At 43.7% G+C, this 21,050-nt stretch overlaps 1 protein-coding gene across 12 annotated transcripts in view; it reads left to right on the forward strand.

Annotated features, from left to right (window-relative positions):
- The window catches only part of ZMYND11 (zinc finger MYND-type containing 11), a 133,549-nt gene that overhangs the window by 104,563 nt on the left and 7,936 nt on the right, over window positions 1–21,050 (forward strand). For 5 of the 12 annotated variants that reach the window (XM_049626753.1, XM_049626749.1, XM_049626750.1 and 2 more), the window contains 10 exons: window positions 1,835–1,912; window positions 2,782–2,874; window positions 4,897–4,984; window positions 5,733–5,788; window positions 10,554–10,631; window positions 11,473–11,591; window positions 16,511–16,718; window positions 17,066–17,263; window positions 17,928–18,200; window positions 18,513–18,698. In XM_049626753.1, the coding sequence (XP_049482710.1) occupies window positions 1,835–1,912; window positions 2,782–2,874; window positions 4,897–4,984; window positions 5,733–5,788; window positions 10,554–10,631; window positions 11,473–11,591; window positions 16,511–16,718; window positions 17,066–17,263; window positions 17,928–18,200; window positions 18,513–18,698 (1,377 nt within the window). The remainder of the gene's footprint in view (window positions 1–1,834; window positions 1,913–2,781; window positions 2,875–4,896; window positions 4,985–5,732; window positions 5,789–10,553; window positions 10,632–11,472; window positions 11,592–16,510; window positions 16,719–17,065; window positions 17,264–17,927; window positions 18,201–18,512; window positions 18,699–21,050) is intronic. The other 7 variants (XM_049626754.1, XM_049626756.1, XM_049626758.1 and 4 more) reach the window with 2 other exon arrangements.

Consider the following 21,050-nt stretch of genomic DNA (forward strand, 5'->3'; position numbering starts at 1 on the left):
GAGTGTCCCCAGCCTGCTTCATGGAGGGAAGGTCTGGAACAATACTTAGCATCGACATGATGTTTCATTACGTGAAGTGTTGTGTATTTCCCTTAGTTACCTGTCATCTATTAAAAGAACCATAACCCCTCAGATAGTATTACAGGACCTGATGTAGGTTGCTATTTCATTGGAGTTTACACAAATTTATGATTTCATGATCAGATTGATATTTGGGATCAGCAGTTTTAGCAGCACATCAGCATATTTTGGAGTTCACATGATCGAGTATGTAGCTAGAAGCTTTCGTTTTTGTTCTCTCTTTTAAGAGAATATAGCTTTCCCGAGAGGTGAGGAAAAAAGCAGCCTTCTTGGCTTTTTACCCTTTGTTTTTTCCATATTTGACAGTCCACCAGGCTGTTCATTTAGCGTAGAAAGCGCATGGAAGGATGTCCGAAATCATGAAGAGCTGACCGTAACTTCCCGTCCCCAGAGAGCTCCCTGCACACTCGTCCCGTGTGGGGTGCAGGTGCCGCACCGCACCCTCCTCAGCGGCGCCAGCTGGCGGGAGGGTGGTTCTCACGTGCTGGCGTGGGTCTTGTCAAAAGTGACAGCCCACCAGCTCCTCCCTCACAAAGACTCTCAGCCTGGAGCCCAGGAAGTGTCCTTGTGCAGCCAGCAGCGGTCGCCACCACACATCACAACTCCTGCGGGATCAGCGAATGAGTGGACAAACCGGTGTAGAGCCCGGGGACCTTCCCCCGAAGTCCCCAGTCCCGTGCTCAGCGGCGAGGCCCCACTCTGGGCACGGACGGGGTCGATGCTCTGTAACTGGCATGACTTAGAAGCTGTGTGCACAGCATGTGCCAGATGAGCACAAGAGAAGCAGTGACTGCCCGCGCCAGAGTCCAGGTGACCAGTGGAGAGGGGGCCACCTGAGACACGAAGCGCGGGAGACCACATCTCCAGAAAAGAAAGGGCCCGTTTTCTGTCGAGATGGGTTAGGGTCGTGTGTGTGGATAATCCGTTCCCTGGAGCCCCAGCGAGGCGCTGGTAGTTTGTGGTTAGCTGAGAAATGTTTGCTGCTTCGTCCGGTCCGTTAGCACATCAGGATGACCTCTGGCACACACCGTTCTTCGGGCCTAATGATGTCACTGGGTAGAGGGCCGTCACCTGGTGTCCGAAGGGGGGTGCGCGGTTGTGAAACACCGGCCCGGGCCTAGTGGGCTAGGCGGCATGGCCGCCTCCGTGGGGCTGGGGGTCTGCCCTGAGGCCTCAGTCTCGACAGAGGAGGTGTGTCCTAGCTGACATTTATTTTCTGAGACGTAAATTGAAGAACCTAATTAGTTTTCAGGTCAGACTCATAGAAATTGAAGTTATTACTGAACAGACCCTGACACGTTAAAAGATAAGTAGGTATGCCTGCCTGCACTGCACTCACTCATAGGGGACGCGGATTTTTAATAACCTTTTAGACGAAGAATAACGTTGTGCTGAAATTCACCATTCGATATTACTAATAATACTCCCTAAAGGGTTTTCAGCTGACTTTTTTCTTTTGTAAAATGAGTGATTCTGCGTTATGTCATGATCAGTATTAGGTCATTTGTTTTATCTGAAAATAGTGGAAGTTTTAAGTTTTAAAATACTTAAAAAAAGTGCATAGTTGTCTAAGGTATTATGTCCAGTACGACATAATATTTTCCATTTCTTTCTCACATAAAGCACTGTTTTTACCATGCGCATTTCAAAGATTTCTCTGTATCAGATGTGCTGGAAATAGTGCGTGTTTTGTACAGTCCTTGCATACCGTACAAAATCACGTTTTACATCTGGCCTTTTCTGTTGTTAACAGAGCATCAAGAAGAAACACACAAACAAACAGGAGATGAGCACGTACTTGCGGTTCATCGTGTCCCGCATGAAGGAGAGGGTGAGTCCTGCACAGTCTCCGGGCCGCCCTGCCAGGCTCCCTCCCTTCATGCCTTGCAAGTTAGCACGTGACACGTCAAGATTCACAGAGCAGGATGGGGGTGGAGAACACCGCCGTCATATTTCTTTTGTGCGTGATGGCGCCACAAGAGGCTTTTATTTTTTTGTCTTGTCTTTGTTTTCATGGGCATTCCTTTAGCTGCATTAGATTAGACGTGCACTTTTCTTTTCCTGCTGATACGTTTCTGTTGTTTCATCTTTTATTTTTCAAAATCTTGAATGAAGGTACAGTTGATCTACAATATTATTACTAGTTTTGGGTGTACCACATAGGGATTTGATATTTATATACAAACTCCGTGCTCACCAGTAATTATAGCCACCACCTGTCACCATGCAAAATTACTACAATATTACTAGCTATATTCGCCATGCTGCACTTGTCATCCCTGTGACTGACCTGTTTTATAAGTGGAAACTTGTGCTTCTTCATCCCCTTCACCTGTTCTGCCCATCCCCCTCCTCCTTCCCTCTCTCAACCACCAGTTTCTTGGTTGTATTTAAGAGTCTGTTTCTGTTTTTTGTTTGTTTTGCTTTTCAGATCCCATGTACAAGTGAAGCCATGTGGTATCTGTCTTTGTCTGACTTCACTTACCATAATACTTTCTAGCTCCATCCATATTACTGCAGTTATTGCCCAGCAATATTGTGATAATTAGTGTCTAAAGTAAAGTGGCGTTTTCCAAAATAACTGTTCTTTCTATCAAAACCCAAAAAATGCCACATTGAACTATATAGTGCATGTACGTTTTTCCAGTTAATTCTGAAGTGTTTAGAAATTGTGTCACCTGTCTCTCAATGACCTTTCAGGCTATAGACCTTAATAAGAAGGGGAAGGACAACAAACACCCAATGTATCGGAGGCTGGTGCACTCAGCGGTGGACGTCCCCACCATACAGGAGGTAAAGCCAGGCCCTCTGTCCGGTTTCTGATACACCCGTAGCTCCCACATGACTCACAGCTCCCAGCTGAGCACGATTCTGTTGCCATTCCCCCTAGGGTGTGTGCCTGCTCGTCCTCTACTTAGAGCCTAAAAGGTGTAGCCCCTACAGGGGCATTTGCTGCTACTGAGATGCCTTGTGCTTTTACTGTGCGTGCAGATCAGGTGTCCTGTTCGAAAAGGCCTGGTGTTAAGCCAGCTGTAGATTCTGGATACTTGCTGATCCCAGGAGAGGCGTGTAGAGCCTGGTCAACTGAATATTTCGGATTCGAGGACTCCTATCTGCACATGGTTTCCTAGCACTAGCAGGTACTCAGGAGTTTTTCTCAAGGGAACATTGGAGTCTAGGACTAGAGTCCTAGGAAACAGCAGAGTGAACTTGAACAACACAAAGATTATGTAACCAGAAAACAATTTTCTCAGAGTTCTTAATTTTACCTTCTGTAGCTGAGTATTGTAATGGGTTTGTTAACATGTAATTACAAATTGCAGTAAAATCCACTAGAACATTTTAACGCATTTCCCAGTTAGGGCCGCTGAGTTACTAATTCTGTACTTTATGCATCCTTTTGAATTTCAGATCTCGTGGTTGGCCACAGTAGCTTATAGGGAGACCATAGGAATAATTTTAAGTTATTTTACAAGTTTCTTAGTCCCCTTGGCAGCTGAGAAAGACTGCAGGTGATTACTTCAGTAGGAAATGAGGGTAAATGAAGGGTGTTTTCCCTCTAAAGAGGCTGGCAGAGTCCAAAATAAAAACAAGTAGTTTTCATTTCACCTCCTGCCCCAGGTTCCTGTCCTCAAGCAAAACCTCTTCTCCTAAACCCCAAGGTCTCTACGGGACAGTCCTTCCTGCCCCTGCTTCTGCTCCTTCCAAGCTTCCCTTAGTCTGATCCTGGCGGATCCGTAGAGAACACCAGCTGGACTGATGGGGTCTTAGCTTTGTACGTAGCAGGTGCTGTTCATGAACAGAAAGTACTGTAAGGAAAATACAGAGGAAAGCATGATTTTTATCCCATCAGGAGCTTACAGTTCAAACCAGAATACAGGCCGTGATCGTGCAAATCTCAAAAATCACAAAGATGCTTTGGGAAACCTGGGTTCAGTTTCTCCACCTGGGTGTGGATCAGGTCACCAGGGGAGCTCTAGACGTTGCCAGTGCCTGAGAGGACTGAGCCCGGACGGTCAGGAATTCACAGTGGGACTCAGTATCTGTAACTAAGCCTGTGACCCTTGATGCCAGAAGGGAGGCAGGTTCCTCCAGCAGGGGATATCTCGCAAGCCTTCTTGAAGAAAGCACCACTGAGGTGGGCCTTGGAGGATTTCAGCAGAAAGACAGGATCTTAGTTGTTATTTAGAGGCCTTAGTATTCTAAGTTCTTTCCAAGCTGATTTCCTAAAGCGCTACCAGGATAAGAAAATGCCTGCTTGCTACTTCTAAATAACTCGTCCTACCCTTCTTCCAAAACTTTGCCTGCCTGCAAAAAACCCTCAGATTCCCTCCATAATCCGTCACGTATACGTGTCTAGCACAGCAGAAAGCCTTGCCTTGACCTGGTGTGTAGAGGAACAACTCGGACTTGGTGGGAAAGCGTCACGTAGGCCAATGGTTGTTGCTTTCAGTCTCTGTAAGACTGTGCTAGAAAAATGGTAGGTGTGTAGTTACCATCTGCACCGACCACAGCCTTCGTTCTCCGCCCAGCAGCAGTGAGAGGCCCCGGCTTTTGGCGGAGCTCAGCTGCTGAGTTAGTGCAGAGGAGGGTGGGGGCTGCCCGCGGTCCAGCGCTCTGCTCTCCGCACTCCAGCCGCAGGTGGGCTTATCGGTGTCCTCACACGTGTCCCATCCATTCCGTGGGACACGGGAGTGGACATAGCGACATTCTGGAATGTTCTGCCGTGCCCCTTGCGCTAATAACCCATTAGCATAAGGCAGACAAACATTCTAGCTATTAACGCTTTGCTATTTTGTTTCTCACCCTCTGCAGAAAGTGAACGAAGGGAAATACCGCAGTTATGAAGAGTTCAAAGCTGATGCTCAGCTGCTTCTCCACAACACAGTGATTTTCTACGGAGGTTGAAGGGTTTTTTTCTTTTCTGTGCATGCTTCTCTATACCACTTAACCTTCGTGTTGGGAAATACCTTTTATAAAACATTACATTCAAAAAATTGATACTTTAATGATTTGTAAGTAATAATGTCAGGGTTTCAACTTTGGTAATGTGGTTATAGTTTATAAAATTGACTGGCCAAGAATTCTAGTACTAAATGCTGAAAATATTTTTATTCTTTATAGTTTTATATATAAGCTTAGTTGAGAGGCTTTTTATAAGCAATTCTGGTCCTTTTCCATTAATGTCCCATCATTTGAAGGAAAAGAAAGAGGGCACTCTATATGTAGAGGATCCGTAGTCTGTTGAATATAACATTACAGCTGTCTATAGAAATGTTGTTTGGCTGCCTGAACTTTATGTTATTTTTTTAAAATGTTTATTTTTTTATTTTGAGAGAGTGAGAGAGCAGGGGAGAGGGGCAGAGGGAGATAGAGTCCCAAGCAGGCCCCATGCTGCCAACACAGAGCCCGACGTGGGGCTCGATCTCATGAACCGTGAGATCATGACCTGAGCAGAAATCAAGAGTCAGATGCTTGACTGACTGAGCCCCCCAGGTGCCCCTGAACTTCATTTAAAATAGACATTTTCATTTTAAATGGTATATGTCCACTTTAGTCACACTGAAAGAAAATGCAAATGGTTGTACTACTTTTGATAGTTTTGTGTTTCTGGATTTGTGGTAATAGATACTGTCTGCCTTTCATTACAGCAGACAGCGAGCAGGCTGACATAGCACGGATGCTGTATAAAGACACCTGTCACGAGGTACTGCTTACTCCCAATAATTAAACTCTTGCTGTTTTCCAGACTAACTTAGTTTAGAATTCTACTCTTACATATGTTTCAGTTTTGCCATTTCCTTTAAATATAATTTTATTTCCATGTTTGAAATACATGGGAAATAATGCAAATCAAGGAGGGAATTTTCTCAGAGAAATCCTAGGAGTTAGATTTAGTGGTTAAGTAACTTGTACAAATAAAGTATGTTTCCTTTTCTGTAACTGCTCTCAGGGATGTTGGTTACATACTGCAGGCAAATGTCTTGCACTGGGCAGACACTCAATAAATGTTGCCCTCCTTTTCATTGCCAAATTAAAGCATAATTAACATACAGTGTGATATTAGTTTCAGTTATACAGGGTAGTGTTCTGACACTTCCATACGTCACTGAACTCCCCCAAGTGTGGTCCCGTCCGTCACCTCACAGCGTTATTACAACGTGACCAATTGCACTTCCCGCCCCCCCCCCACCCCCCGCTCTGTGACTTACTAACTTTGTAATTGGAAGTTTGTACTCGATAATCCTCTTCACCCATCCACCCATGTCCCCTCCCCTCTGGCAACCACCAGTTTGTTCTGTGTTTAGGAGTTGTTTTTATTTTTTTTATTGTTTGGTTTTTTAGATTCCACATATGAGTGAGCTAACATGGTATTTGTCTTTCTCTGACTTATTTCAATTGGCATAATATTCTTAACTCCATCCACATTGTTGCAAACAACAATATTTCATTCTCTTTTTATGGCTGAATAATATTCTAGTGTGTAAGTGTGTGTACCACTCTTTCCTAATCCATTCCTCTACTGATGGACGTTTGGACTGTCTTCATAGTTTGGCTGTTGTTGATAGTGCTGCCTGTAAACATCGGGGTGCATGTGCCCTTGAAATCTGTATTTTTCTATCATTTGAATAAATACCTAGTGTGCAATTACTGGATTGCAGCGTAGTTCTACTTTTAAGGTTTTGAGGAACCTCCATACTGTTGTCCAGAGTGACTGTACCAGTTCGCGTTCCCATCAACAGTGCATGAATGTTCCTTTTTCTCCACGTCCTCGCCAACACCTGTTGTTTCTGTGTTGTTAGTTTTAACCATTCTGACAGGTGTGAGGTGGTATCTCCTTGTGGTTTTGATTTATATGTTGCAGATGATGAGTGATGTTGAACTATCTTTTCATGTGTCTCTTGGCCATCTGGATGTCTTCTTTGGAAAAGTGTCTATTCATGTCTTCTGCCCATTTCTTAACTGGATTTTTTGTTTTCTGGGTGTGAAGTATTATGATTTCTTTATAGATTTTGGATACTAACCCTTTATCTGATACGTCGTTTGCAAATAATCTCTTATTCTGTAAATTGCCTTTTAGTTTTGTTGATTGTTTCCTTCGCTGTGCTTTTTATCTTGGTGGGGTCTCAATAGTTCATGTTTGCTTTTGTTCCCTTTGCCTCCAGAGACACGTCTCATAAGTCCCTGCAATCATTGTCAAAGAGGTTACTGCCTGTGTCTTACTTTAGGATTTTGATGGTTTCCTGTGTCACATTTAGGTCCTTAATGCATTTTGAATTTATTTTTGTGTGTGGTGTAAGAAAGCGGTCCCATTTCGTTCTTCCACATGTGGCTTTCCAGTTTTCCCATCACCACTTGTTGAAGAGACTGTTTTTTTTCCATTGGATATTCTTTCCTGCTTTGTCGAAAACCTGTTGTCCATATAGTTGTGGATTCATTTCTGGGCTTTCTATTCTGTTCCATTGATCTGTGGGTCTGTTTTTGTGCCATACTGCCTTGATGATTACCGCTTTGTAATACAGCTTGAAGTCCGGAATTGTGATGCCTCCAGTTTTGCTTTTCTTTCCCAAGGTTCCTTTAGCTATTCAGGGTCTTTTGTGGTTCTGTACAAATTTCAGAATTGGTTTTTCTAGCTGTCAAAATGTCAAATGGTATTTTGATAGGGACTGCTTTAAACGTGTAGATTGCTTTGGGTAGTATCAACATTTTAACAGTAGATTTGGTCTTCTAATCCATGAGCATGGAATGTCTCCATTTTTGCCATCTTCTGTTTCTTTCATCAGTGTTCGATAATTTTCAGAGTATAGGTGTTTCACCTGTTTGGTTGGCTTTGTTCCTAGGTGTCTTATTGGTGGAATTGTAAATTGGACCAATTCCTCAATTGTTCTCTGATGCTTCGTTATTGGTGTATATAAATGCAACAGGTTTCTATACATTTATGTTGTATCCTGCAGCTTTACTCAATTTATCAGTTCTAGTAGTTTTTTGGTGGAGTCTTTCAGGTTTTCTACTTAGAATATCACGTTGTCTGCGAATAGTGAAAGTTTGACTTCTTCCTTGCCTATTTGTATGCCTTTGTATGCCTTTTATTTCTTTTTGTTGCCTGACTGCTGTGGCTGGGACTTCCAGTACTGTGTTGAATAAAAGTGTTGAGAGTGGACATCTCTGTCTTGTTCCTGATCTCAGCAGAAAAGCTCTCAGTTTTTCTCCATTGAGGATGATGTTAGCTGTAGGTTGTTCACATGTGGTCTTCATGACCATGTTCCCACTACACCTGCTTTGTTGAGGGTTTTTATAATGAATGGATGTTGTACTTTGTCACATGCTTTTTCTGAATCTATTGAAATGATTATTTGATTTTTGTCATTTCTCTATTAGTGTGGTGTATCATATTGATTGGTTTATGAATGTAATCACCTTTGCATCCCCAGAATAAATCCCACTGATTGTGGTGAATGATTTTTTTAATTCTTTATTTATTTTTGAGAGAGAGCAAGACAGAGTGTGAGCGGGGGGAGAAACAGAGAGAGAGGGAGACATAGAATCTGAAGCAGGATCCAAGCTCTGAGCTGTCAGCACAGAGCCCAACGTGGGGCTTGAACTCACGAACCACAAGATCATGACCTGCGCTGAAGTTGGACGCTTAACCGACTGAGCCATCCAGGTGCCCCATGAATGATTTTTTTAAATGTTTTGTTGGATGTGGTGGTGGTGGTTTGTTATTTTTATATCCATGCTCATTAGGGATATTGGCCTATAGTTCTCTTCTTTTTATTGTCTTTATCTGGTTTTGATACAGTGCTGGCCTCATAAAGAATAGTATAATCCATTCATATATTGATGAACCCTTGGGCTGCTTCCATATCTTGGTTATTGCAAATAATGCTGCTGTAAACATTGGGGTGCACATATCCCTTTGAATTAGTGTTTTTGTATTCTTTGGGTAAATACCCAGTAGTGCAATTGCCTAGAATTGTTGACTAGTTCTATTTTTAATTTTTTGAGGAACCTCCACACTGTTCTCCAGAGTGGCTGCACAAGTTTGCATTCCCATCAACAGTGCAAGAGGGTTCCCCTTTCTCTGCATCCTCACGTACACCCTTTTTTTCTTGTGTTAATTTTTGCCATTCTGACAGGCGTGATGTGATATCTCATTGTGGTTTTGATTTGTATTTCTCTGATGATGAGTGATGTTGAGCATCTTTTCTTGTGTGTGTTGGCCATCTGGGTGTTTTCTTTGGAAAAACATTTATTTAGTTCCTCTGCCCATATTTTAATTGGATATTTTTCCTTTTTGGTTTTGAGTTGTGAAATTTTTTTTAAATATACTTTGGATATTAATCCCTTATTGTATATGTCTTTTGCAAATATCTTCTCCCATTCGGTAGGTTGCCTTTTTATTTTGTTGATTGTTCCTTTGCAGTGCAGAAATGTTACCCTCTTTGTTACAATTGTTTTCTTTTAAAATCTTTTTTTTTAATGTTTGTTTATTTTGGGAAGAGAGAGAGTGCCAGTCGGGGAGGTGCAGAGAGAGGGAGACAACAGAATCCGAAGCAGACTCCAGGCTCCCAGCTGTCAGCACAGAGCCTGACGCGGGGCTCAAAGTCACAAACCGCGAGATCATGACCTGAGCTGAAGTCGGCGCTTAACCGACGGAGCCACCCGGGCACCCCAATGTTACCCTCTTTGAATGAAAGATCCTATATAGACTTCACAGCAAAACACCCCACAAAAACAAAAAAGTTCCTATTTATACAATAAGTAAAATACATATTAGCATATTAGAGGTTTTATTTGTGTGTATAGTCTTTTTTATTTGAAACACTCACCTGAAAATTTATATAAAAAGTCTTGTTTCCTGATAAAATTTGACCTTTGTTTTTTCATTCATTCCACAAATATTTATTGAGTGTCTACTATGTGCTGTGCAGGGTGTTAGGAGAGATAAAGTGGTGATTGAAGTACTGCTTTTTGCTCATGGGGCTATATTCTTCAGAATATACATTCTGAAGAAAGAGGCTCAAAAAAGAAACGGACAGAATATGTTTCTTCACAAGACGTGAAAGAATGTTATGAAAGAAAACAAGGACTAAAACAGAATGAGGGAATGTAAGGACTGCTTTTATTGGTAATGGTACTTAAGATGGGTAGACCAGAAAGATCTGTCTGCTGAACTAGCATTTAATGTGCATATGAACCAGAAGGAGGGCGGGAGCCAGGCTGGGAGTGGAGGCCAGACCTCCTGAGGAACTGTCTTCTGCTCCAGGCCCGCCTGGGACCATGGAGACGGTCTGAACAGGAACGTGGCAGGCTCTCCTAGTATTCATTGAGAAATGAAAAATGTAATCTTAAGGAGGAAAATTCAGGACTATCTGTGCACATGAGAGAGAATGCTAATTTACATGGATCTGTTTTATACAGTTTGATGCTCATGTTTTGTGTAGGCTAAAATAGTTGCTTTTCTTTTTTAGCTGGATGAACTACAGCTTTGCAAGAATTGCTTCTATTTGTCAAATGCTCGTCCTGACAATTGGTTCTGCTACCCTTGTGTATGTGAACTTTTGTGATTTTCTGTTTTTTACCTCTTAAGTGTGTGATGTACTATTCTAAGCAAGGTTATTTCCAATTTATTTAAGGATTATAATCCTTCCTAGGTATTTTTCTTTGTATCATAGTGTATACATGGGCTTAGTGAGCATAAAACCTGAAACACAGGGGAAATAACTTGGCATCATTACCCGTTTTTGACTTTAAAATGGGGAACTTCAGAATAAACCCTTAATAGATAATATAGTGAACTTCCGCTCTTCCCGTTTTTTCACAAGAAAGATAAGGCTTCCTGTATGCTTGTGGCTATGTGTGGTCCCCTGGAATGACAGGATTTCAGGAAGGTCCCGACTGGTCTGTGCCTGTGGTCGGGGCTGCGCCCAGCCCTGGGCGTGCGAGGCTGCCTGTGGAGGACGCCCCTGTGCTCCTCAGGTGCTCTGGGGTCTCTGTGATTCCCTAAGCCTGGAGCGGGACCTCAGACTTTCACATCTCTCACCGGCTCCCAGGTGCTGGAGTGCACCTTACAATGCAGTGAGGGTGTTGCGTTTGCCACTGTTACTCACGGGGGTCTCGCCTTGGAGACTGGCTCGTCCCTAAGTGCTGCAGGCTGTGTTTTCTGAGAGATGAGGGCCCATATCTCTGCTCTTATGCAGACTGTAAGTTTTTGGTGCTTTACTTGAAGGCAGAATCAATCCGAGAAAAAAAAAGCTCTATGAGTTTAGGAGTTAAAAAAAAGAAGTGTTTTCAAAATACTGCACTATACTTCCTAAGTTCAGTATTAATGACATGTGTGCATTTAATACTTTGAAAATAACATGGTTACATAAAACATTTTATTTCCAGATACCTAATCATGAACTGGTTTGGGCCAAAATGAAAGGTTTTGGTTTCTGGCCAGCCAAGGTCCTACAGAAGGAGGACAACCAGGTTGATGTTCGCTTCTTCGGTCACCACCACCAGAGGTAAGCGCAGTCCTGCGCCCACCAGGGCTGACCTCTGAGTGACCCTGGGGCATCCATCAGATGGTCCTTGGTATTGGGAGGGCAGAAACAGTCTGTAGTTCAGTTTGGAGAAACAAATCACATCACCTTGGTGTTTTGTTGTTGTCGTTGTTGTTTTTGCATGTATTATCCATTGCTCTATTTGGTTAATTATCTTTTCCTTTTTTCTTGAGAGTTCAATAGATAAGTGCAGGGGAAAAAATTAATAAAAACCAGGAAATCTAGTACCCAGAATAGGAAATTACTAATACTTTGCCATTTTTGCCTTTTGTTTTGTTTTGGCTTTTAAAGTTTTTATTTAGTTCCAGTTAGTTAATATATGGCAGATCAGCATGTAGCCTGACGAGGCAGCTGACGACAATTTTTGGAAATGGCGCTCGTAGTTTGGGCTCCCGACATGGTGTGATGCAGCACAGGCTCGTGCTGGGATTGCGTGGTGAGGCGGGTATGGAAGGGCTCTAAGAATGTGGCCACTTCGTGGTTTGTGAAGACAGGATGCCATTTCAGGCACCTTTTCAAAGCTCTGTTAAAAGCCACAGACAAAAATAATCGACGTGGGAGCAGGAGACCATGTCGATCTTGTGATCTAAAGATGTGCATAAGAATTACATGAAGGGAACTGCCAGACATGGTATCCAGCCTATATTTTGAAGTTCCTGTTGCTAGGGAGATGTGTACAGCCCAGCTTAAAACTTTACATTTTCATGATACAGTATCTGTATCCCAACAATAAAAAGTTTCTATTACTGTAAATTTATTTTTTTATTAAAAAAATTTTTTTTAATGTTTTTATTTATTTTTGAGGCAGAGGCAGAGCATGAGCGGGGCAGGGGCAGAGAGAGAGAGGGAGACACAGAATCCAAAGCAGGCTCCAGGCTCCGAGCTGTCAGCACAGAGCCCGATGCGGGGCTCGAACTCACGAACCATGAGATCATGACCTGAGCTGAAGTCGGACGCTCAACCGACTGAGCCACCCAGGCGCCCCTGTAAACTTATTTTTGCATAGTTACGTATTTCATACAAAGAATGTGAACTATACTATGAAATCATAGCTGCCTCTTTCATTGTGATATCAAAGCCTTAAAGTATTGTTCTGAGTAACATTGTCACTAATAGCCGTGACTGGACACTGATGAAAGTTCACAGATACTAAAAGTAAAGGGGAAAAATAGCAAGTCAGCTACATGATCTAAAGGCCTTTCCAAGTATTTAAATGTCTGTTGTGCCTGACGTTGTGAGGGTCTTATGTAACTGTCATCACTGTGAGAAACTATGGAACAAGAGACTTTATTCCTCTCCATAGTGAATTTTTAGTCTTCATTTAATTTAAATAGAAGTTTAGTGGCAAGAAACCTGCGGATAGTCTAAGTTTCCAAAAACGTAGTTCCGTTCCTTCAGAGATAGATGCATCCCTAGCTGATGCTGTCAAGGCAGGAGACATGGGTAATCCCACCATTGACTACAGAATGAATGCTTTGACTGTATGGATTATGAAGCAGCAGCACATTGTATTGGGTTTGTTACCGCTCCCCATCAGAACAGGGATGGAGGGGTGGGGAGGACTGGACAGGGGTACGGAGGGCGGCCTCCGTAGCAGTGGAGAAGGCCGGTGGGCTCCACCGTGGCTCGTGCTCTGGCATCTGCTTGTCCTGCTCTGGTCTCAGACACGGTGTTCAGTCTCTCTCAGCCTTGTTTCCTCACTTGTAAAACGAGGGCTTCCGTAGCCCCTCCTGGAAGAGTTTCTCTGTAAGGGTTAAAGAAATGTTGGTACGTTCCGATCTAAGCATGGTGCCTGGTGTGCAGCAAATACTTAATAAAAGTCAGCTTATAGTACAAATATCCAAACAGGGAGGAAGTTTCATTAGTTAACCTAGAGAAACCAAGAATTCAGTCACTTTAAAAAAAACACACTACTAGGTTAGAACTGAGAATCGCAACTTTTTAGCAGATTAAAAATTTTTCATCCATTTTCCGACAGCTTTATAGTATCTACAACCATAAGTGGTATTTTGATAATGTGAGTTAATTTGTCTTATGTCATTCATTATACAATGCAGATAGTATTTTAAAATAATATTTGAGGTAATCTCCTTGGGTCCTTGGCATGTTTGTGATCTGAAGAGAAAATTACAACATAAAATTCCATTTCCAGAGAGTTTTTTTTTTTCTTCCAAACTTATTACTTCCTGGAATCTAAAAAATCTAAAAAATTCTGGACAGATGGCTCTCTGAGGACTTTAGTTTAGAAAATACAGCTGACCCTTGAACAACAAGAGGATGGGGGTGCCAGCTCCCCCCCCAGTCCTAACTCACCTATGACTTTTGACTCCCCCAAAAGCTTAACTATAGCCTTTCTGATAATGTAAAGTTAACTCCTGCTTTGTATGTTACATGTATTATATGCTGTATTCTTACAGTAAAGGAGGAGAAAATACATTTACAGCCCTGTCCTATGTCAAAACAGTCTGTGTATGAGTGGACCCGTGCAGTTCAAGCCAGTGTTGTTCAAGAGTCAACTTTAACAGGCCTACAGTTTTACTATAAATTCAGAATCTTTTCTTTTCCTTCTCTGGTTACAGTGTGCCTAATAAAATACTTGAACTAAATGAGTGATGAGGACATACCTTATAAGTTACACTGTATCTTACTGGCATATTTGATTTATTAAAAGCAATCTTTATACAGTTATAATAATGAGTTTTAATTAAGCAGTATGTTACCAACCAAGAGGAGATGGCTAATAAAGCCCTAGCAGCAAGTTTTCACTAACACTGTTTTTAGCGTCATAACTGTTTTTAGGTGCACATCTTGGTGGTGTTGAGTGCATTCATACTGTTAGACAGCATCACTACCAATAAGTGTTCTTTTGCCAGTTCATCCTATCTTCGTACATAGGCAGGAGAAGGAAAATGTATATAAATCAATGGTCTTACACTAGTCCCCACTGTGTGCTCGGCACAGAGTGTGCTGCCCCTCCCCAGGGCTTATGCAAACTGTGACCAGGAAGAAAGGTGGCTGTGACCCCACTCACTGGAAGCGGGGTTTTGCTAGGATTTGCACGGTTGGCCTGCCAGAGGAAAAAGTAGCAGGGCGGTCTGTGTCAACAAGGCTGAATCTCTGCTGCAGGTGGCCAGGGGCCCCGGGAGCTGGCAGGGAGCCGCAGGCAGGAAGGAAGCACACCATTCTGAGCTCATTTGCCATCAGGTTACCGAGCCGTTTGATTCCGCGTGTGTTCAGAGCCTTCAGGATTGACAGATGTGCAGACAGAGCCAAATTAGATTCTGCCTCTTTTTATTGGACTTACCCTGAATCGTAGGGTGTCTTTGTAGATCGGATTGCCAGAGATAACCAGAGAACCTCTTTAAAAGTGGCATCTGATCCCCTGCAGTCATGGAGGGGATCATAGGAGAATGGGAACGTGTGTGTGAACCACACTGACACTTAATTACGTCTCATGTTAAGAGCAGCCTGAATCAGTTTTCTTGTATCCAAGGGATAAACAGATTATTTAAGGAGAAAAAAAAATACCAACAGGTCACAAATTAGTTCCAGGTAGTCAGCACTGTTAGTGACAGAAATGTGTCTCAAAAACAGTTTTTCAAAAGTGTACTTTACTTTGGTAGGGGGCCTAATGAAGCACTGATGTCAGATGAGACACTGTGGACGTAATATTTACAGATCCTTACGTGGCAGGTCACGGCTCCAGCTGTCAGCGTATTTAATCTGGAAAGCCTGTGGCCTCACGTGCACAAGCGAGTTCCAAGTCTGCACTTGTGGTTTGTGTGTGTGCACCGTGCTTCCCTCGACCCTTTGGAATAGTCATGAGGCCGGGGTTTGTGACACTCCGTCCCTGCTGGCCGGAGTGGGGGGCAGGGGGAGCTGACCCGGCACACATTTAAACAGGAGACAGACAAGAATCAGTCTCTCAGTGCTTGTGTGCTGTTCCTCACTTGTCCTGGCTGCTCCAGAGAGCGTCTCCCTAACTGTGGCTCGTGCACCTTGCTGTTTTTGGCCTTGTTTGGGACATTCCCTCTGCCAGTGGCTCCTCTTACGGGGCCTGGTATACATCGTCCTTGTCCTTCAGGCCCGGCCGCAGCTGTCTTCCTCTCAGGAGCACCCTGTCCCTTCACAGCTGTGACAAACCCAAAGAGCCTTCATGGCAGAGGCTGTGTGGGTGCAGGTGCCATCCTAGAACTAGGATGCTTGCACCCGGGACTCCGGCCCCTAATTCATAGCTCTTACCCAGCGCATCTGGGCAGCGTCTCCTCCAGCGGTCCAGTGAGGCCGGAACATGGTAGCGGCCCCGTGCATTATTGGAGGAGCTGCAGTGCCTTCTGCTGGCACACGGTGGAGTCCAGTTGGGTGACTGGTGCCCAGGGAAACTTTCTCGAGAACTAAATCGAGTTTTACATCCAGTACTTTTGGGTCAGTACCACACTTAATGCAGAGAACCTTACGCTCCTACCTGAGCACCTGGCTGCTGAACAGTAGATGCTGCGAGTCTGAATGTGATGAAACGTATCATGGGGAGGCAGCGTTTGCCCTCATCTTGTGCTCACGTATCTGCAAACACACGTACCTGTAGTTGTGGTCTGCACAGAGCGAGTCTTGAGTAACGGAGTGGCAATGGGAGGAGACGCTGGAAAAAGGACTTAGGAACAGGCTAACTGGGCTGAAGAAGGCCGTGACGGTGCTGAGGGGTTTTGAGGTATTTGAGAGTCGGCCCTGTTCCGAGAACCCGTCCCCTCCTTCCTCCTCCATGTGGGTCTTCCCCCACCCCCCCGCCGGCCATTGCAGAATCTCCCAAGGCCTACTTTGCAGTGGGGAGAATCTGCTGCCGTTTTGGGAATTTCCAACTGTATCTCTGCTGTTACTTGAAGGGCCTGGATTCCCTCTGAGAACATCCAGGACATCACGGTCAACGTCCACCGGCTGCATGTGAAGCGCAGCATGGGCTGGAAGAAGGCCTGTGACGAGTTGGAGCTGCACCAGCGCTTCCTTCGCGAAGGAAGGTTCTGGAAGTCTAAGAATGAGGACCGAGGAGAGGAGGAGGCAGAGTCCAGCATCTCCTCCACCAGTAACGAGCAGGTGAGTGTCCCCGTCAGTCACGGTGAGCGTGAGCGCTGCCAGTGCACGTTCCGATGGTTCTCCTTCCTTTCGTACAAAGGGGTAACGGGCTCTGCCAAAGGTATCAAAACCAGTTCAGGCAGACAGATAAGCAACCTGATCCTGCCTCTCTTCCGTAGGCACATTAGTGCCCACCACCACACCTGTGCGGGAGTTCCGTGGGTGGTGAGCACGTGGCCGCAGGTGTGCTAAATGCAAAAGGGGGCGGGTTACTCGCTTCTTCCCTGTGGGCCATGGCCAGTGTTGTCAGCACAGAAGTGTTTCACAGCATCTGGAGTAATGTGCTGTTGTTTTTATGATGCCCACAGCTAAAGGTCACTCAAGAACCAAGAGCAAAGAAAGGACGACGTAATCAGAGTGTGGAACCCAAAAAGGAAGTAAGTGGCCCGCCTTGCAGTGTCCAGGTGGCACTGCGACAGGAAGTATCTCCCAAGTTATGGTCAAGACAGTTGGCTCCAACGTACGGCACTTGTGAAAAGGCACTGCCGTCAGATAACATCAACCAGGTTGGAACCCGTCTTCTATCAGTAGAATAAGCCACACACAAACCAGAAGTCTCCTATCTCAGACCAAGTCTGGCTAAGTGGGAGGGCACTTGGCTGCATTTCCTGCAACTCTGCTGGTTTTCTAGTAGCATGATTAAAAACAAAGCACTTGTCCACTACATCAATTGGGTCAACATTGAAAAACTGGAGGAAACGAGGGTTAAGCTCAGCCTTTTAAAATGATATAGTCTGTTAATGCTCTAAATCCAAGGATTAATCTTAGCACAATTCCAAATACTTAGTGAGAAGTGGTTTAGAATTTTAGGATATCTGTTAATGATCTAGTCCAAAGAAGTGAGTCTAAACTGATAATGGTTTAAGTTTTAAATGATATTTTTGCTTAGGCTACCTGAAAAGCAAAGACCATAGTATTATATGCAATGACATTATAAATGAAGATCCTATTTAGAATTACCGTCTCTATTAATTGAATGGAAGTTTTGAGGGTTTAATTGTGGTAAAATCTGCGTAACAGAATTTCCCATCTTAATTCCAGGTTTCTTAACCGTAGTTTATTACGTGGCTATTTATGTGTATCGCTATGTTTTTATCCTAACAGAGCTTGTTCTTGAACTGGCGGACTGGTGGCTTTGTTTCACATCTGAGCACTGTCCTTATCCTTTAGGAACCAGAGCCTGAAACTGAAGCCGTGAGTTCCAGCCAGGAAATCCCCACGATGCCTCAGCCAATCGAAAAGGTTTCTGTGTCCACTCAGACCAAGAAGTTAAGTGCCTCTTCACCAAGAATGCTGCACCGAAGCACACAGACCACCGGTGATGGAGTGTGTCAAAGCATGTGCCACGACAAATACACTAAGATTTTCAATGATTTTAAAGACCGAATGAAGTCTGACCACAAGCGAGAAACGGAAAGAGTTGTACGAGAAGCTCTGGAAAAGGTAAAGCCCCCCCCCCCCCCAACGAGGACCCTGAGTGTGATGAGAGTTTTCCCGTGGTGGGTTATTAGCAGCTTTCACATGGGCATCTGCCAGGCTGCTCCTTTGTAAAGCCAGGAACATAATAAGACACCTTTGATAACATTTCAGTTAATAGTAATAACTTGTGTTTCTTCATCGAAGGCGTTGGGAGCTCTTGATGGGTTGGAGGGAAGAGGGGTATCCTCGAAGTAGACGCAGTGTTAGGGTTCTCTTCAGGGTGATGGTCCGTGTGAGCTGAGGGCAGACTATTACGGGCTGACCTTTTCATTTCAGCTCCGTTCCGAAATGGAAGAGGAGAAACGACAAGCTGTAAATAAAGCTGTAGCCAATATGCAGGGTGAGATGGACAGAAAATGTAAGCAAGTAAAGGAAAAGTGTAAAGAAGAATTTGTAGAAGAAATCAAGAAGCTAGCAACACAGCACAAACAACTGATTTCTCAGACCAAGAAGAAGCAGTGGGTAAGTGTCCGTGTTTTTCTGAAAATGTACCACCCAGTGTACTGTAGATGTGATGAAAATCCGTTCAGGAAGACATATGTGGAATGTGCAAAGTTCATACCTGAAGTAAGATCAAATGTGAAATCACCAGCTTTAATTAATTTTAAAATTTTTATTGAAAAGTCCTCTCATCTGTGAAGCCACATGACGAGTATTGCTCAGGATTATTTTGTTAAATTGGGATTGTGAAGTGTCAGTACAAATTCAGCACATCTAGTTCACGTGACATGTCCGCTGTGCGGGGAACATATGTGGATAGGCTGGCCGGCTCTTCCGTCTGCCTGTAACTCCTGGTAGCCAACCTCTTGGTCGTGAGACTATAAATGTCAGCATCCCAACAGCAAGTTAAAAATTTTCACATTTTGCTGCCCAACGTTTATCCATTAGACGCTTTTCAGTCGGTTTACTTTTTGATCGTAACAGCTCACTGGTCTGTAACTCCACTTAGAATCTGACGAATTGTCCCCTTTCACAGTGTCCTGTTTGTCACTCTCGTCTTCCCCTAGAACAGGAGCTCTGGGCGCATGTGTCCACCCATCTCAGCTAACTGGTGGTGGAAACGTTTTACTCCCAAAAACTCATCACTTGTTTTTTAAATTTTTTTTAATGTTTATTTATATCTCAGAGACAGAGTGCAAGTGGGGGAGGGGCAGAGAGAGCGGGAGACCCAGAATCCAAAGCAGGCCCCAGGCTCCAATGGGTTTGAACCCACACACTAAGATCATGACCTGAGCCGAAGTCAGATGCTCAGCCGAGTGAGCCACCCACGCGCCCCTAGCTTGTTCTTTTTAATAAGTAACTGTAAGAAGTTTTGTGATTCTTCATTTGATCCAGACTACATTTTTTAAAATATAATTTATTGTCAAGTTGGCTAACATATAGTGTATACAGTGTGTTCTTGGTTTGGGGGGTAGAGTCCCATCTCTTACATACAATACCCAGTGCTCATCCCACCATTTTCTGAAGAAGGTCTTTACATTACAGTAAATGTTTCATCAGAAAAGTAAACATTATAAATACTCTGATAAAGAAAAAGGGGAACTTCACATACAATTCAGGAGAATCTGTAAAGATGACCTGATAGGAAAAGCAGATGAATGAGATAAATATCACTAGATGGGAATGAAGGTGTGCTCAAAATAATGACCAGCACGAAGCCCCAACACTACGTCCATGATTCTATCTTCATGCAAAGACTAGAGAAAGCTAGAAAGTGGGCAGTAGATATATGGGAAGAACCCCCATAAGTTTACTAAAGGATCAAAATGGGAGAGGAGGCTGGAGTAGGGAATGAGGACACTGCTTTTTCTACTGTGTTCCAGCTGTGAACGAGCAGAAGCTGTGCTGTTAGACCTGCTGTTTATCTAAGTCCACACGGAAATAATGCTATGCAGTATTTCCTTTCTCAGGGATGAATGGTGCTCTGCTGTGTGTACATACATACTGCATCTTCTCTGTTCACCCATTCGTGGATGGACACTTAGTGAATGCGGGGCTATGGGTATCTTTTCAGTATCTGGATTTCATTTCCTTTGGACACATACCCATACGTGGGATTTGCTGGATCAAAGAGTAGTTTTGTTATTTTATTGGTTGAGGAGCCTCCACACTGTTCTCCAAAGCACCTGCAACACTTTGCATTCCCACCAGCAGTGCACGAGGGTTCCCCTTTCTCTGCATCCTCGCCAACACCTATTGATTCCTGAGTTAATTTTAGCCATTCTGACAGGTGTGAGGTGGCATCTCATCGTGGTTTTTATTTGCATTTCCCAGATGATGAGAGACAGGGACCTGCATAGATCTTTAGAATTTTTTTAAATTAGGTGATTGGTTTTTTTCCATTGAGTTGTAGGAATAGTTTATTTGGGGCCTGAACCACATATGTCAGATACAGGATTTGCAAATATTTTCTCCCATTCCATAGGCTGCCATTTCATTTTATTATTTCCTGTGCTGTGCGGCAGCTTTTTAGTTAGATGTGTCCACTTGTTTAGTTTTACTTTTGTTGCCTGTGCTTTTGGTGTCAGATCCAAAAAAATCATCGCCAAGACTGAGGTCAAGGAGCTTTATTGCCTGTTTTCTTCTAGGAGGTTTATGGCTTCAGGTCTTACATTCAAGTCTTTAATCCATTTTGAGTTAACTTCAGTGTTTGAGCAACGAAAGTGAATCTAGTTTCATTCTGCTGCACGTGGCTGTCCAGTTTTCTGCCTTTCATTGACGAGACTGCCTTCTTCTGTTGTTCTCTTCCACCCCTTTGTTGTAAACTCATCAAGCGGACAGTGCAGGTTTATTTCTGGGCTCTCTGCTCCACTG

Source organism: Panthera uncia, chromosome B4 (genome assembly GCF_023721935.1).
Source record: "Panthera uncia isolate 11264 chromosome B4, Puncia_PCG_1.0, whole genome shotgun sequence".
NCBI classification, from domain to species: domain Eukaryota; kingdom Metazoa; phylum Chordata; class Mammalia; order Carnivora; family Felidae; genus Panthera; species Panthera uncia.